Source organism: Rhincodon typus, chromosome 1 (assembly GCF_021869965.1).
Source record: "Rhincodon typus isolate 14 chromosome 1, sRhiTyp1.1, whole genome shotgun sequence".
Lineage (NCBI taxonomy): Eukaryota > Metazoa > Chordata > Chondrichthyes > Orectolobiformes > Rhincodontidae > Rhincodon > Rhincodon typus.
In genome coordinates this window covers 19,114,005-19,126,835 of record NC_063332.1, presented here as the reverse complement: position 1 = coordinate 19,126,835, position 12,831 = coordinate 19,114,005, and the positions used below count along the sequence as shown (strand labels likewise).

Here is a 12,831-nt window from a genome sequence, read left to right as displayed (position 1 = left end):
GAAGGGTCTAGGCCCGAAACGTCAGCCTTCCTGCTCCTATGATGCTGCTTGGCCTGCTGTGTTCATCCAGCTCTACACCTTGTTATTTCAGATTTTCCAGCATCTGCAGTTCCTACTATCTCTGAATCTCCCCTGACTCTGATGGGTGACTTTGCTGACAAATGAACAGGCAAGGTCCAGTGCCAAGGTCCTGGGCGCTCACCAGTGCTGGACTGGGCCAGTTGCAGATAGTCAAGGGGCACTGCAGAGATGCAAACAAACTAGCATTATGAGGAATCGAAGTTAACAGGAACCCTGGACTTCCCTTGCAAAACACACAGCATGTTCAGTCAGCTCCAGTGGCCAAGGAGGATCCAGGGACTTCTTCCCCCCGTCACAACAGCCATCAGCTCCATTCCATTCTGGCTGTTTTCCCCTGCAAGCTGTGAAGCAGTGAGCAAAGGGTCTCTGTGATGAGAAGGCTATGAATACCTGCATGCTAGCAGGGCAGCAATGTACAAGTGCGCTTGCTTGCTTGTGCTGGCGTGCAAGAGAGGTAGTGAAGGATGAGCCCTTGAAGAAATGAAGCCTTGCCCTGGTAAGGATGCGGAATTGTGAGGCATAATGGTACTTCAGAGGTCTAGCCTCTAGTTATTGGCAAAGAGCATAGGAGCATTTCAAGCCAGTTGCCTACCTTGCTCTGACACTGCAACCAGTTGAGTATCACAAAGTTGGTCCATCACCACGCTCTCCAGCTCGCTGATTAGCACATCCATCTCACTCTGACAGGAAAACACCTCCTCTCCTTTACCACCCACATCGTCAGCTCAATGCTGGCTTCCTCAAAACATGGCACCCTGCTTCCTGCTTCCTCTAGGAGATCCAGCAACCAAATAAGCCAGGCTTAGCAGTGGCTTCAGACAGCACAGGTGGCGGTACAAGGGCAGCACAGGATGACATAATCAAGGTGTAGCACACAGTCAAATGCAAAGCAGGTCCCACCTGGGAGATGGGCCAAGCAAACAGATAGCAGTCGCTCAGAGAGTGCAACGTTTGATACAAGTTGTCAAGAGGCATCCAGAAGTACAACTCAAAGCCGCTGCCCACCGAAGGCAAACAGTCATGTGCCCCTCTAAAGCCCACAGCAGCTTTTAATGCCCCCTCCCGCCCTTTTAGGTGTCAGCTTTGCTTCAGAATATTGGACTCAGCAGGTCATGGAATTGAGTTCAACTTGGCTACTTGGCACATAATCCAGGCTGGCACAACCAGTGCAGGACTGAGGAACTTTTCAGATGAGACATTAAACCCAAGTCTCATCTGCCCACTGCAGTGGATGCAAAAGATTCCATGCCACTACTTCAGAAAGCAGAAGTTGCATTTTCCCCTGGTGTACACCAGTTAACTCACTGAAGAGATTATCTGGCAATTATCTGATTGCTGGTGGTGAGAGAGGTTGGTGTACACTAAGTGGCTGGTGCATTTTGCGTATACTTGCAGTTAACACATTTCAGAAGCCGTTTGAGATAAACTGAGATTGTGAAAGGTTATATAAACGCAAATTTTGTCTGTGTGATGTGTGTGTGTGTGTGTGTGTACATGTACGTAATATGTGTATGTTATATGTGTGTGAGATATGTATGTGTGTAGAGTGTGTGTGTGTGGAGTGTGTATGTGTAGAGTGTGTGTAGAATGTGTGTGTGTGTGTGTCTGTGTGTATATAGAGTGTGTATAGATTGTGTGTGTAGAGTGGGTGTGTGTGGGTGTGTGTGTGTAGAATGCGTGTGTGCGTAGAGAGTGCGTAGAATATGTGTGTGTGTATAAAATGTGTATAGAGTGTGTGTAGAGTGGATGTGTGTGTGTGTGTATAGTGTGTGTGTATATATATATATATATATATACATAGTGTGTGCGTCTAGAATGTGTGTGTATATTGTGTGTGTGTATAGAGTGTGTGTGGATGTAGAATGTATGTGTGTGTGTGTATATAGTGTGTGTAGAATACGTGTGTGTATAGAGTGTGTGTGTGTGTATATAGAGTATGTGTGTGTGTGTGTATATAGAGTGTGTGTTTGTGTGTGTGTATAGAGAGTGTGTGTGTGTGTCTATATAGAGTGTGTGTGTGCATGTATATAGTGTATGTATATAGAGTGTGTGTGTGCGTGTATATAGTGTGTGTGTGCATGTATATAGAGTGTGTGTGTGCGTGTGTGTGTGTGTGTGTGTGTTTTGGGTAGCTCAGTTGGTTGGATGGCTGGTTTGCGATGCAAAGTCACCCCAGTGTGGGTTCAATTCCTGCACCAGCTGAGGTTACCATGAAGGTCCCACTTTCTCAAGCTGTCCCCTAGCCTGAGGTGTGGTGACCCTCAGGTTAAACTGCCACGAGATGTCTCTCTCTCTCTGTCATGACGGAGCAGCCGTATGGTCCAGTTAGGGCAGCAGGGTACTTGTTGTTTGTGTTGTGTCCCCACACTAATCCAATACACATAAATGAGCTTTTTGAGGAGAGTGAGGTCTCAAAGCTTGACCCCCTGAGAATGCTGCACATCCAGGGTATTCCATTTAAATCACACTCATGGAACATCCTGACAGTTATTCATTGCACTGCCACATGGTGACAAGTCCTGGTTGATGGTCGTTGATCCTGGCCCTATGATAGTTGGACATAGGTTGTTCCCATGATTAGCTTTGTCTGAGTTGTTTGAGGTATCAAAGGGAGGCCAGACATGGTCCAGCAGTAAAAGTAGAGTTGCTACCAGAAGCAAGTGCACAAACTCCTCGTGGTCAGCTCAACAGTTACCTTCAACAAGATCCCAGGGCTGCAACCCACTTAGCAACAGTTGCAGCATGACTTTGAACAATTTGAGCAGGGAAAGCAGGGATCACTGTCCGTATTTGTAGAAGTAGCCACAACAGAACACAATAGCTAACACCGGAAAAAATAACAGAAACAAGATCAAAAACAAATCAGTGGGAATAATCTTGGAGTACGCCAAAACAAAAAGCAGGATGAAAGGAGATAGAGAATCGAATACGCAAAGTGTACAACTCCTCCACAGCATCCACGCTACCCTGCTGAACTTTATCAAGCCATGGTTCTTATATCACAACTCTCAACTTTTAATCCAACGAAGAGCTAACTACACAGTGTCACGTGACAAGGATAATTCATGCCAGGTTTTATTTCATCCCAACGAATTTTACTGAAGGGCACTCAAACACAAAACAATGTTTCCTTTATAATTATACCATATTCTAACCATTAAAATAACTTTCTTCAGAATCAGTTTTGCCAATCGTTTTTTTTCAGGAGGGAGAGTAGAGAACATTACAGTGCTCAAATAGGCACAGGAAATCCTAAAGTGACATGAAGGAGGGTAGAGGGACAAACAAAAATATTAACCTGCCCTGCCCAATTTAAAGCCTTTTGTGCATTGCCAGAGCTTCCCATTTCTGGGAGTGGTGGAGGGGGAGCCTGTCTTCTCTGTTCTCGCATAGATCCATTTTATTGCAACCCCAACTTGTGGAGGTGCCTTGGGAACAACCTCTGGCAACTTTCAAGGCACAATCACAAGCTGTTTGTCGCAGGTCAGTAGGTCAGACAAATGTGAGCATAAAACAAAAGGAGGCCAGGATCAGCTCAAAGTCCCATCAACCTCTCAGAACATTGCAGAAGAAACTGGAGATGAAAAGCCATATTTACAGTGCAAGAGACCGAGATGCTTACTTTGCCCACTTGAGATCTAATGCAGTAAAAGGGGTTACCCCAATAACAAACAGATGGAAGAAGCTCAAAACCTATCACGCCAATCATGTTTTGGGTCTTCTCTGTCAACTCGCCGCCTCTTCCTCGGCATCCTATTGGCTCCACAAAGCACCTTTAAATGATATGAATGGTGTTTTTTTTTTATGAAAGGCAAGCACGTCATTATTGACGAACCAATTCAGAAGTCCCTTTCGGCCAAGAAAGTATTTGGCGAGAGGTCAAACAAATTTCCAATGGTGAAGTTTCCGTCCACTGGGACAACTCTCGATTCTGTGCTCTCCTGGAGGGCCTTGTGCGATGAGGAAGCCATTTGTCAAGCTCAGTGTTCATCATTGTGAACTAAATCTTCCAAACGTGGCCCACGTACTCAAAGCTAGGAACTGGAGTGGGTCACCGGGTCCCTTGAGCCTGTTCTGTCTGAACTCAGAGTTAATGTACCACAGAAAGAGACGTCTTGGCCTAATTTCACTTCAGAATCGGCCACGCTGCACATGGATTCGGAGGGAGGTGGGGAGCAGGGGGAGGAAAGAAGACTCCTCCACCAACAATCCCTGCATAGAGTGAAGTAAAGCAGCTCGGACAGAGTGGAGATCCTACGCAAAGGATCCTAAGCAACGTCTCGGGACTGCGGGACGCGTTGTGAATGGGTTGATAAAGAACACTAATAACCTGTAAACTTTCGCAGTAACTCCGTGCAGGTTTCCGCCACCATTTCATCATCGTATCTCTCCATGATGAGGGCTTCTTCTCCGCAGATCCAGCCGCTCAACACATGCCCGTACCGCTCGGCCGGGTACAGCACATCAAAACTGCAGATCTTCTTGTACCACAGGTCCTCTGGGTAGGCAAGGCTCTCATTTTCCGCGTCATCCTCCCAAACAAACTGGATGCTGTTGCACTCGGGACTCCAGAAGGGCTCCTCGAATTCCAGGAAGATCTTGTCCGTGGTGCTAATGCCCAGCATCTGGATGGCCGAGACCTTCTCTTCAGGGAGACGCGGGTGGAACATGGTCTCATGGTACTTCTTTAGCACTCCCAAGGACATGGTCACGATTACATGATCGGCTGGGATCAGCTCGCAATCTTCACACTCCACGTAGACCTGATAGCCGTCTTCCTCCTGGCTGTCAAGGTTGTGGCTCGGGAACGAGCTGCTGATCAACTGGATTTCCTTGCTGACCGAGCGGTTCCAGTGAATGTACTTGACCGGCTTGTTCAGCTGGATCACTGATTTGGGGATCTCCTGCGCCAGGATCTCCACTATGTTAATAAAGCCACTCGGGATGACATGGTGGGCTCCAGGGATTTCTGTCCACTCACCAAACTCACTCAGGGATACTTCATCCATGCTGTGACAACTGCTCTCACAGCTTTCAACCTGCCAAAGGAAATGAGACACAATTGAAATCAAGAGGAAGGGAGAAATCTGGCCCATCCTCCCCCAAAACCCAAGCACAGAGTCAGATTACTGCGATTCAAACCCACATCAGAAAGTGCAGAGTGGGAGATAGTCATCCTGCTCAGTCCTGACACTGACCATGTAAAGTCTGCCTAGCTATGGACTAGATAGACAGGGTGGTGAAGGAGGTGTTTGGCACACTTCCCTTCATTGGTTGGTGCATTGAGTATCGGAGTTGGAACATCATGTTGCAGCTGTGCAGGACATTGGTAAGGCCATTTTTGGAATATTGCATTCAATTCTGGTCTTCCTGCTGTAGGAAAGATCTTGTTAAACTTGAAAGGGTTCAGAAAAGATTTACAAGGATGTGTTTGAGGCTGAATAGGCTGAGGCATTTGTTTTACCCTGGAGTGTCGCAGGTTCAGGGGTGACCTTATAGAAGTTTATAATATCATGAGGGGCATGGATCGGGTGAATAGCCAAGGTCTTTTTCCCAGGGTAGAAGACTTCAAAACTAGAGGGCATAGGTTTAAGGTGAGAGGGGAAAGATTTAAAAGGGACCTGAGGGACAAACTTTTTCACGCAGAGGGTGGTGCATGTATGGAACGAGCTGCCAGAGGAAGTAGTGGAGGCTGGTACATTTATAACGTTTAAAAGGCATCTGGATGGGAATATAAAGAGGAAGGGCTTAGTGGGATATGGGTCAAATGCTGGCAAATGGGATAAGATTTATTTCGGATATCTGGTTGGCACAGACAAATTGAACCAAAGGGTTTGTTTCCATTCTGTACATCTGCATGACACTAGATTTGTCCACATTCAATCTCCAGACCTGTTGTGCATCAAAGTACTTTGATCCCCAAACACAAACCCTGAGTATTCAGCTGGACTGTCCTCCTCCATCTTTTCCCAGCCTCCCACCTCTCCCAAAACGAAAACAGAACCAGGCTGACTTTTTCATCATTTCTGCTCAAACCTCTCCCCTTAACACGTCCATCCCACTTCCCAGGTCCATTTTCAAGCAATGAATTATTTTAGCCTTTGGTGGGCAGTTTTCTCCATACTGTCATTATTTCGTGCAGAATTTTTATTCGTTCGCAGGATGTGAGTGTTACTGGCCTTGCCAGCGATTATTGCCCATCCCTAATTACCCAGAGTGCAGTTAACAGTCCAGCCCATTGCTGTGGATCTGGAATCACATGTAGGCCAGACGAGGTAAGGATGGCAAATTTCTTTCCCTAAAGAACATTAGTGAACCAGATGGGTTTTTCCCAACAATCAGCAATAGTTCTATGGTCATCATTAGAGTTTTAATTCCAGATTTCTATTGAATTCGAACCTGGGTCCCCAGAACATTACCTGGGTCTCTGAATTAACAGTCCAACAATAATACCACTATCACCTCCCCGTCATGGTCACCATTCAACTCTTAATTCAAAGCTGAATAAAGATCCCACTATCTGCCATGGTGGAATTTGATCCTGGGTCCCCCAGAACATTACCTGGGTCCTTAGACTAATAAAACAGTGATAATACCAGTAAGCCATTCGCTCCACCTATTAGATATATTTCTAATGATTACCCATGTGCTAGCTGACTTACACTGGCTCCGAGTCAAGCAAATCCTTGTTTACAAATCCATCTGGGCACTATCTAGATCTGCATTCTCCTCCAACCCTACATCCCTCCAAGTTACCTGTGTTCCCCTCATTCCATACTCGTTAACATCCCTGATTTAAATTGCTCAACATTGGGGGTTGTGCCTTCAGCTAGCAAGACACTAAGCTCTGGAATTGCCTTACTAAACTTCTCCACCTCTTTTTTTCTTTAAAACACTCCTGAGGACATCTATCTCTTTGACTGCCTGCTTAAAATGTGACTCAGAGTCTCGTTTTGCTTTTTAATTGTCCTGCCAAGACCCACATTGAGATGTTGACGACAAAGGGATGACAGAATAAATACAACAGTGTTCCCTGGTTGAAGTGGCAGTGAGAGGGTACAGAGATATTATATGCAAGAGAGTTAGAACTGAGAGCAGGAGATTTATTTCCGTAACAGAGCACGATATGCATTATCAAAATCAGCAATCAAAGCAGAGACTATGTCAACATTTAAAATTAGGTGACAGCAATGTTTAAAGGGAAGTCAAATAAAGGGATATGGTAAGAGGCTAAGCACACAAAGTAAGGCCTGCAGGCAATAAAGTGTTACAGGGAAAAGGCAAGAAAGAGGATGTGAGGAATGTCACATTGGCCATGATGCTATTGAATGGTGGAGCAGGCTCAAGGGACCTGTTTCTGTAGATGTAGAAACAGCCTACACCTATTCCTGTTTCTCATTGTCTTACGGCATATCCTGGTTGGGCTGAATGGCCTCTTTATTAAGGGAACAGGAAGCGATCTGCCATTCACCTCTTCCTTCTGATGTAAAAGTTTCACTAAACAGCTGCTAGCATGGACAGGAGACAGCTGGAGAATTTCCTAAAGTCCTGCGATTAATTTATTTCCAGGTTTATCTTATGGCAGTCTGTGAAATGTAAGATGATACAGTGTGTTGTGTAATATGTTCCCTGGAGAACAGGTATGGGAGATTGTATGTGTGTAATTGGTTACACAAGGCTTCAGCTTGTAAAGGTAATGTAGAATATAATGAAATGTGATTTGGTTCTCAATGTTTACTAAAATGTTATAATTGCCTTCAAAGCACATTTTATTTTCAACCTGCCTTGATCTTTAAAAAAAAATTCAAAGCCAGAAATGTAGCCGAAAGCTAATTTATTTTCACAGAATTCAAATGCAGCCAAGGCAATTTTCCTGCAAGAACATTTGTGTGATTCCATTCGCTCAGTTCAAAGATCAACCTCCCTTGATGCCAAGAGGCTGAGCTGATTTCCCTTGTCTCCATCTTCCCTTATCCCTGAAGCAGGTTAGATTCAGTTTGGGAAGTTGGTACAGCTACCCTAGACCAGGAAAGGCTAAAGGGAGACTTGATAGAAGCGCTTAAAAAACCATGGGAAGTTTGTTACAGTTGACTCGGGAGAAAAAAAAATGACTGTTTTCACTAACAGAAGGGTCAACAACCTCAGAGGAAAACTTTAAAGTAAGTGGATAAAAAAGCCAGGGGACAGAGGAAGAGAACTGTTCGGGTAGGTCTGCATTGCCACAAGGAGTGGTGGAAGCACCTGCCAGTATGACTTTTGATAAGTGATTGGACTTCTCTCTCTACTCAGAAGGGAAATTTTACAGGGCTATGGGAAAGAAAACAACGGAATAGGACGCCTTCAAATGGGCCAGTTCAGGCGTGATGGGCCAAACATTTTTTTTTCCTTTATTCATTCATGCAATGAGGGCATCGCTGTCAGCATTTATTGCCCAGAGGGCAGTTAAGAGTCAACCACATTGTTGTGGGTCTGGGGTCACATGTAGGCCAGACCAGGTAAGGATGGCAGTTTCCTTCCCTAAAGGACATTAGTGAACCGGATGGGTTTTCCCCAACAATCGACTAATGGGTTCATGGTCAACATTAGATTCTTAATTCCAGATATTTATTGAATTCAAATTCCACCATCTGCCATGGTGGGATTCAAATCTGGGTCCCCAGACAATATCTGGGTCTCTGGATTAACACTCCAGTGATAATACCACTAGGTCATCACCTCCCACTCATTGTGTGCTTCCTATCCTACAATTCGCTTTCGAAGACAGCCCCTACCTTCAAGAATTGCTGAAGCATGGCCAACTTCAGCTCCTTGGTGATACCCATGTCCTCGGTATCAGCTTTGAGGCGCTTTCGCACCCCACTCCTCGTGAAAACACCAACACTGTTTTGGCTTTCTTCACCAACTGGCCTTCCCCGTTGGAAGAACTCCTGAGTCAGGTTGTAGACCTATCAAAAGACATTAGTCAACGTCAAATATCTATATCGACAGTAACTTGAAGAAAAACATCACCTAATGTAATCCTGGAGGACAAACAGTAATAAAAATCAGAAGGTGCCAGACATAATCATTGGGTCGAGCAACATCCTTGGAGAGAGACAGAATTAAACGTCTCAGGTCAATCATGTTTCATTACAACAGAAGGAAGGTTGCAATTGAAGAGTTTTGGACCTGGTTGAAGAGGGAAAGGGGCAGGAAGAACAAAGTGGGAAGGTCTGTGATAGGGCGAAGGGCAGGAAGGATTCACTAACAAGATATTGCCTAATGCTCCAGCCAAAGAGATTGGTAATGGGTGCAGTAAAGAAACAAAGGTCATGTACAGATGAAGTGTGACCAGCAATAAAACTGCTTTTTGAGTGCAATAGTAAGAGATAAAGTAAAAAAAAAGCCAACTGATGAAAGACAAAAAAGCACAAATGGTGCTAAGAAGGAGGATGCAGTTCTGTTCCTCGAGTTTGCATTGGGAGTCTTTGGAAGAATGTAGTAGGTCACGGATAGAAAGGACAGAGAAGGAGCAAGCTGTAGAATTAAAACGATAGGTGCTAGGAAGCTTGGATTCCTGCCTCAAATCTGAACAAGGTGTTCCATAATGCAAACGTCCAGTATGGAGTTGACCATATCATGAACAGCAAATACAAAATACCAAATTGAAAGATGTACGTGTACAATAAAGGTTCATGATATTATTTGATTTATATTTCTAAATTGTGTGTTAAGAAAGGAGGGAAATAGTTTGCATTTCCTTTTGAGCTCTGCAAGTGGTGCAGAGTGTTCTGAAGCTTGGTTTATATGCAATAAAATTACGTCTTTAGAACCCTTGAGATGAATAGCTCAGTGCATTCGTAACAGGAGTAGAAAAAGAGAAAAAAGGCCTATTGCATAACAACAAAGCAACCAGTAATGCAGGAAACTAAGACAGAAACAAGTTCGTTTCGAAAGGCAGTGTTTAGGTGTCTTTCAGAAGAAGTAGGTCATTCAGAAAGAGACTGGGTCTACAGCAGCAGCAGCAATGCAACTTTAGCAGTCTCCGAAAACTCAGAGCTGGGGAAAAAGTACTGAGTATCTTAAGAGAAAACAAGCAGAGACAGAAAACTGCTGCAAGCTGAGTACATGGAAAGTTCATGCATTTACTCTGGAAGTGTTTAGGAGTTACAAGTTGTCATTTAGTGGTACAGAACTTGAGCATTGCTGAGAAAAGAAACATTTTATTGAAGTTTTTCATCCTTTTGTGCTGATGAGTGCAAGCTGAAAAATTTTGACAAATAGTGTCTTTTTTCTCAAATTTAGAAGTCAGTGAGAAGAAAGCTCCAGGAACCAATTACTGTTGTTTCAACTGACCAAGGGACTGCAGGCAGAATGACCCATCACTGAGATGTGAGTATCTGTAAGGGTGTTGTTGGGGATAAAGGGATTGTATCTTTATTCCCATATTTCTGATATTTATAATAAGAACATTTCAATTAATTCTTGGATAGTGGAACATAGTTCATGTATTTCTTTTATGTGATTAACTCTGATGTTCTTTTGTTAAAATGTACGTTGACAGCCTCTTGTGAAAATGTTCAGTGATTGGTCAACATTGTAAACAAATACGAATACAAAACATGGTCTATCAAGTCGGTTCACTCTGGGACCTGACTTGTCCAGAGTTACCATTAACTGGGATCATAACACATGTAAATCATTACTACACTTGGAAGTAGTGCTTAGGATGGTGAGATTGGAGAAAGTGAAGGGGTAGGTGGTGGCACGGTGGCTCAGTGGTTAGCACTACTGCCCTCACAGTACCAGGGACCTGTGTTCAATTCCAGCTTTGGGTGACTGGCTGTGTGGAGTTTGCACATTCTCCCTGTGTCTGCAGGGGTTTCCTCCAGGTGCTCCAGTTGCCTCCCACAGTCCAAAGATGTGCAGTTTAGGTGGATTGGCCATGCTACAGTGTCCAGAGATGCACAGGCTAGGTGGACTAGCCATGGGAAATGCAGGGTTACAGGGATGGGGGATGGGGGTATGGGTCAGAGTGGGATGTCCTTTGGAGGGTCTGTGTGGATTTGATGGGCCAAATGGCATGCTTCCACAAAGTAGGAATTTTATGATTCTAGGTGTTACATTTCCTGAATTTCCACAGAAACATGCCATTGTGAAGTCAGGGCAGGGTGAACTGGTTGATTATACAGAATTAGCTGACTGAAGCTAGAACAGAGTTTATGGATGCTCTTATTCACCATTGTCTTTGTTCTCAACAGAATGGACAACACTGCAAAGTAATCACTGTACTGATTCCGAGATGCCACAGATCAATTGTACAGCAAGAGACTGGTGTTATATGTCCTCAAGGACATTGAGGGCCAATACAATCTCAACTATGATGTAATCCACATTTCAATATTGTTCTCTTGTTTGCTAGCTCAAGTCAAGTTGCAAGGCGGTTCTGCTTTTCAAAATACAAACAGGAAGAGGCCATTGGAAGGATGGGCTTCTCAGCAAGTCCCAGGCATGCAGCCTAAAGTAAAAGACACTGAGTATTCCCATTCTGCCAGGTTACAGTCCCCATGGTGATCCAGTAGGACTATGGCAACTTTACTTCCTCTACTGAGAGAGTTCTGGACTACAGAATCACCCCTTTTAAAGCATAGGAACTAAATTGTTTGGAAATGTTGAGCCTTCAAATGCTAAACCCCATAGTTTGAAATCCAGAAGAAATGCATGGAGTTGTGCACATTTACGAAAGACTGAGATATCGTCCCACCTCGTTGTATACATCGCTGAATTCCTCAACGACATCCTTAGGTATTCTCTGTCCACTGCTGGTGCAGTAGTGTGCCACTCCATTCCTGGAGTAGAGACTGATGCGGCCAATGCTTCGCTCCCTATCTGTAGTTTCTTCAAGCAGACCATGGTCTTCTGCTAGCTGGTAAATCGGGTTCCCATGAGCACCGTGAATCCAAGTTGCCCCAAGGTCAAATGTAGCACAGCCTGAGCAAAGAATATTGTATATACAGATATTATTTTTTTCATAAAGTGAAACAAGTCAGCTAAGTGGCAACTGAAACAACCAGAGGAAAATATTTTATAAATAGTGCGAGTTTAGAATCAGGAATGCACTGCCCAAGAGTGAGATGGAGACAGGGTCAATTGAGGCTTTCAATGGGGAATCAGACCATTAACCAGAAGAGAACAATGTGCAGAATTATGGGGAAAAGACAGGACAGTAGCACCAGGTGAATTACTCTTGCAGAGAGCTTTTACAGACATGATGGGCCAAATGGCCTACTTGTGTCTTAAACAGTTGTAAGATTTGTACTGTGGTCACACACAAAACAAACATTAAAATAAAAACAAAGAATTGCAACTGCTGGAAAACTGAAACGAAAATAGATATTGCTGGAGAAACTCAGCAGGTCTGGCCACATCTGTGGAGAGAAAGCAGAGTTAATATTTTGGGTCCAGTGACCCTTCTTCAGAACAGAATTGCTTTCTCTCCAGAAATGCTGCCAGATCTGCTGAGTTTCTCCAGTGAGATCTGTTGTATAAGAGAAACAAACATTCTTTTTAGAGCATAGAGAAAAACCATTGCACCTTAGTGAGCAATTTGAAAAGGATGTTAAAAACCAAAAGAACTGCGGATGCTGTAAATCAGGAATAAAAACAAAGTTGCTGGAAAAGCTCAGCAGGTCTGGCAGCATCTGTGGAGGAGACAACAGAGTTAACGTTTCGGGTCCGGTGACCCTTCCTCAGAACCGGACCAGAAACGTT

The 12,831-nt window shown here is 44.2% G+C and overlaps 1 protein-coding gene across 1 annotated transcript in view; it reads right to left on the bottom strand.

Annotated features, from left to right (window-relative positions):
* Positions 1-12,831, bottom strand: part of smox (spermine oxidase) — a 22,911-nt gene that overhangs the window by 9,265 nt on the left and 815 nt on the right. Inside the window, exons 2-4 of the mRNA XM_048602836.1 lie at positions 11,825-12,051; positions 8,853-9,026; positions 4,412-5,120 (exon numbers count right to left, since the gene is read on the bottom strand). Of these exons, the coding sequence (XP_048458793.1) occupies positions 4,412-5,120; positions 8,853-9,026; positions 11,825-12,051 (1,110 nt within the window). The remainder of the gene's footprint in view (positions 1-4,411; positions 5,121-8,852; positions 9,027-11,824; positions 12,052-12,831) is intronic.